Source organism: Engraulis encrasicolus, chromosome 3 (genome assembly GCF_034702125.1).
Source record: "Engraulis encrasicolus isolate BLACKSEA-1 chromosome 3, IST_EnEncr_1.0, whole genome shotgun sequence".
Classification (NCBI taxonomy): Eukaryota; Metazoa; Chordata; class Actinopteri; order Clupeiformes; family Engraulidae; genus Engraulis; species Engraulis encrasicolus.
The window spans coordinates 2,153,297-2,158,296 of record NC_085859.1 but is presented as its reverse complement, the minus strand read 5'-3'; the positions used below and the strand labels follow the sequence as shown (position 1 = coordinate 2,158,296).

The following is a 5,000-nucleotide window of genomic DNA, read 5'->3' as shown; positions in this document are numbered from 1 at the left end:
ACATATCATGGGTTTAATACCCTACAACTTGTTACGATCTTAGACTGCCATGAATATCATGTAATGGGTTTAATTCCCTACAACTTGTTACGATCTGCATGAATATCATGTAATGGGTTTAATACCCTACAACTTGTGCAGCTCAGTCATGTTTAAATTTTTTTTCGCGTAAAAATGTGTATGGGGTCCCCGAAAATGTGGAATGTCAAAATGGGGTCCCATGTCAAAACTGGTTGGGAACCGCTGTCCTATGAAATGACATTCAATTGTATAAAATTGATAAAATTTACTATCACGATATAAACGATATTGGAGAAAGGTCACGATATACACTTTTGTACCACGATAACGATATATATTGTCATATTGCCCAGCCCTAGTATGTTGCAGCCTTAAGGTGACGGGTTCAGTTCCCATCAGCAGCGGGAGGGGTGGATGTGAGGGGGGCGGGGTTTACTGACTACTGACAGAGGGTTGTGGGTTCGACTCCCGGAACTGAGTGGAACATAATGCAGTGTAGCCTGTGAAACATTATGGATGTGATTCTAATGTGTGTGTGTGTTCTCTTTTAGTGTGTGTATGCATGGGTGTCATCTAATGTGTTTGTGTGGATGTGATGTGGCCTTTATTTTAGTGTTACGTTACAGTGTGTGTGTGTGTGTGTGTGTGTGTGTGCGCCATTCTAACGTGTTTGTGTGTGTTTGTTACCATTCTAACGTGTGTGTGTGTGTGTGTGTGTGTGTGCGCCATTCTAACGTGTTTGTGTGTGTTTGTTACCATTCTAACGTGTGTGTGTGTGTGTGTTTGTTACCATTCTAACGTGTGTGTGTGTGTGTGTTTGTTACCATTCTAACGTGTGTGTGTGTGTGTGTTTGTTACCATTCTAACGTGTGTGTGTGTGTGTGTTTCTGTGTTTGTTACCATTCTAACGTGTGTGTGTGTGTGTGTGTGTTTGTTACCATTCTAACGTGTGTGTGTGTGTGTGTGTGTGTGTTTGTTACCATTCTAACGTGTGTGTGTGTGTGTGTGTGTTTGTTACCATTCTAACGTGTGTGTGTGTGTGTTTGTNACCATTCTAACGTGTGTGTGTGTGTGTGTGTGTGTGTGTTTGTTACCATTCTAACGTGTGTGTGTGTGTGTGTGTGTGTGTGTGTGTGTGTGTGTGTGTGTTTGTTACCATTCTAACGTGTGTGTGTGTGTTTCTGTGTTTGCAGGTGGGGGAGATGGAGAAGGACTGGCTTAGAGAACTCTACACGGTAAGAAGCATCTGGTGTGTGTGTGTGTCAGGGCTTGACATTAACTTTTTCGCTTGCTAGACACTGTGGCTAGTGGATTTCCCGAGTCACTAGCCATCCAGCTATTCTACTAGCCACAAATGTGATCCCCCCCCCCCATCATGACGCAGTACGGTATATCTAACCTCAGAAGGTGAGGTGCTTAGAGCAAGAAGATGAGTGCAAGGGTTTCTACATTTAAATAAAACAAACAAATAGAAACTGAGTAACTGAGCTTTTTCTTGAACTTAAATACAAATACAATAAATATTCTGATATGTCATACCATTGAATAAGCTACCTGCCAAATTGGCTAGTGACACTGAAATAGTTACCAGCCACGGCCACGTTTTACCAGCATTTGGCCGGTTGGCAGGTGTCAGTGTCAAGCCCTGGTGTGTGTGTGTGTGTGTGTGTGTGTGTGTGTGTGTGTGTGTGTGTGTGTGTGTGTGTGTGTGTGTGTGTGTGTGTGTGTGTGTGTGTGTGTGTGTGTGTGTGTGTGTGTGTGTGTGTGTGAGAGATTCATCTTCACAGGTTACTGCTTGTTCGACTGGGTGTGTCTAAAGACTGTAGGGTGTGTGCGCGAGTGCGTGTGCGAGTTTGTGTGTGTGCGAGATTCTCTGTGTGCAAGTGAGGTTTTTTTAGTTCATTTTTTAGTTCCTAATTGCTAATAGTTAATAGTTCGTTCATAGCTCCAAAAATGAACTAGCTCAGCTCTTCCGACAGCCGAGTTTCAAAAGAATGAGCCAAAGCCATACACCCCTCTACAGTGCAGTCTCTGGCTAATCTCTCTCTCTCTCTCTCTCTCTCTCTCTCTCTCTCTCTCTCTCTCTCTCTCTCTCTCTCTCTCTCTCTCTCTCTCTCTCTCTCTCTGTCTGTCCCTCTCTCTCTCTCTCTCTCTCTCTCTCTCTCTCTCTCTCTCTCTCTCTCTCTCTCTCTCTCTCTCTCTGAGCCATACATCCCTCTGCATTGCAGGCCCCGGCTGGCTCTACCAGACAGAGGCACTTAGGGCTTTCAGGCCGACCAGAACGGAGCCGGTGCTGGTGTCGGTGCCCGCACCAGTTACGTTCGGCACTAAAGTGCTAGTTTGCGAACCGCCCGTGTTCATACCGGGCTCTGAACTTTTTCCGCACGTGACTGTGTTACCCAGATGAACCTGCTGACGGTCACGCTGTCGTCACGGTTCACAGAGAAAAACGTACTATTTTGCGGTTCACATTCGCGTGAACACAGCGGCCGGTTCGCGATTAGGTGCGGGAACGGGCTCCAGCACGGTTCTCAGTCGGCCTGAACGCACTAAGAGAGGTGGAGAGGGAGGTGCATCCTCCTCCTCTTCTTCTCCTCCTCCTCTATCCCCCTCTCCTCTTCTCCTCCTCCTCTATTTCTCTATCCCCCTCTCCTCCTCTCTTCTCTCCTCCTCCTCTATCCCCCTCTCCTCCTCTCCTCCTCTCCTCCTCCTCTATCCCCCTCTCATCCTCTCCTCCTCCTCTATTTCTCTATCCTCCTCTCCTCTCCTCTCCTCCTCCTCTATCCCCCTCTCCTCCTCTCCTCCTCCTCTATTTCTCTATCTCCTCTCCTCCTCCTCTATTTCTTTATCCCCCTCTCCTCGCCTCCTCCACTATTTCTCTAACCCCCTCTCCTCCTCTCCTCCTCCTCTATCCTCCTCTCCTCCTCTCCTCCTCCTCTATCCCCCTCTCCTCCTCTCCTCCTCTCCTCCTCTCCTCTCCTCTATGCCCCTCTCCTCCTCTCCTCCTCCTCTCCTCCTCCTCTATCCCCCTCTCCTCCTCTCCTCCTCCTCTATTTCTCTATCCCCCTCTCCCTCTCCTCCTCCTCTATTTCTCTATTTATCTGTCTAAGAGAGGTGGAGAGGGAGGGTGGATCCCCTGGAGTGCATCCTCCTCCTCTCCTCCTCCTCTATCCCCCTCTCCTCCTCTCCTCTTCTCCTCCTCCTCTATTTCTCCTCCTCTCCTCCTCCTCTATCCCCCTCTCCTCCTCTCCTCCTCCTCTATTTCTCTATCCTCCTTTCTCTATCCCCCTCTCCCTCTCCTCCTCCTCTATTTATCTATTTATCTGTCTAAGAGAGGTGGAGAGGGAGGGTGGATCCCCTGGAGTGCATCCTGCTTCTAAATCATGATACTTGATGACCTCATTAGGCCTGTCACCATAACAAATTTTGCTGGACGATAAATTGGCCAAGAAATTATTGCGATAAGCGATAATATTGTCTTCTCTGTCATTTTTCAAAAACATAATGAAAATGGGATAAAAATGTGAATACACCCTCTTTAATTTTGAAAGCGTCGCAGCAGGGGATGCTAGATAGAGGGGTAGATAGAGAGATAGACAAGGTAGACAGACTGAAAATTAAAAGTACCCCAACGTTTAAGCATCATCGCGCTGAGTGAAATGTACCTATCGATATTCAGTCTAAGAAAGAGTGACGAGGAAAACAAAGAAGCAAGCAATAACTTATTGTGGCAAAAAAGTGACCATGCTTGTAAAAACGTATTGTGCGATATATTGACTTATTGAATATTGTCACAGCCCTAGACCTGACTTGATGTACTTGATGACCTCATTAGGAGGGTGGATGCGCTGCAGTCTAGATATGAAGAGCTCTTTTCCAAAACGCTATATCCACCATTTTTGACTATTTGCATTGTAATATTGGAATCGACTGATAAGTAGTCCTATCATCTATATGTGAATTCTTGCCATTCAAATGTTTTAAGAACATACTTTTAAACCTCTATAAAAATGCATTTTGCAATGCATTTCAATGGAATGCCGAATACAAAAATGTAAATTTCCCAACATTCTATAAAATGGATATATCTCATTTTGGAAAAGAGCTCTTCATATATGGACATTTGATCCATAGCTGACCCTTGTATCCAAAGCCATTGCTTCAGTTAAGTGTAGTGTAATGTAATGTAATGTAATGTAATGTAATGTTAGTTGGGTTGATTGACCCGTTAGAATTGTTTAAGAGTTTTTGATTGACAGTCAAACGCAACGAGCAGCCTATCTGCTTGTTCTCAGCGTTGCTAAGGTACGCTTCCGGAACTTTAGGGCGGAAGTATTCTCGCAGGTCAGCCGCGGATGCTTCAAAGCTGCTGAGCAGAGTTCTATAGAACCCTGGTGGCATACCTTTACCCAGGTCAGGGGCTGGAGTGGTGTTAAAGGCACACGGTGTGGTGTTAAAGGCACACTGTGTGGTGTTAAATGCACACTGTGTGGTGTTAAATGCACACTGTCATATTTTAACACTTCTAGAGCAGCCTGGCGTCCTCTGTTGAGGTCAGGGGCTGGAGTGGGGTTAAAGGCACACTGTGTCATATTTTAACACTTCTAGACCAGCCTGGTGTCCTCTATATACTGTTGAGGTCAGTGGCTGGAGTGGTTTTAACCCATTTTGTCCTAAGCCCTTTTTGGGAGCCCATTTTCGGGTGCCCTCTTCCTATTAAATTCTCAATATCTCAGCCTCCGAAGCACATACAAACATGAACTGGATTACATTTATAAGCCAATACCCTCCGCTTGCATTGTAGTGTGTTCATTCAGCTCTAACGTTCCCACATAATTAATAAAACAGCTAAAATCTCAAAATCCTGAAAAACCCATATATGTGCTTCCAGGACACAATGGGTTAAAGGCGCACTGTGTGGTTTTAAAGGAGTATGCCACTATTTTGGGGCTTATTACAGTTAAAATCGTTGGCTGGGG

The 5,000-nt window shown here is 45.5% G+C and overlaps 1 protein-coding gene across 2 annotated transcripts in view; it reads left to right on the top strand.

Moving 5' to 3' along the window:
• Positions 1-5,000, top strand: part of inpp5l (inositol polyphosphate-5-phosphatase L) — a 92,576-nt gene that overhangs the window by 42,246 nt on the left and 45,330 nt on the right. For both annotated transcript variants that reach the window (XM_063194629.1, XM_063194628.1), the window contains exon 2: positions 1,215-1,256. In XM_063194629.1, the coding sequence (XP_063050699.1) occupies positions 1,215-1,256 (42 nt within the window). The remainder of the gene's footprint in view (positions 1-1,214; positions 1,257-5,000) is intronic.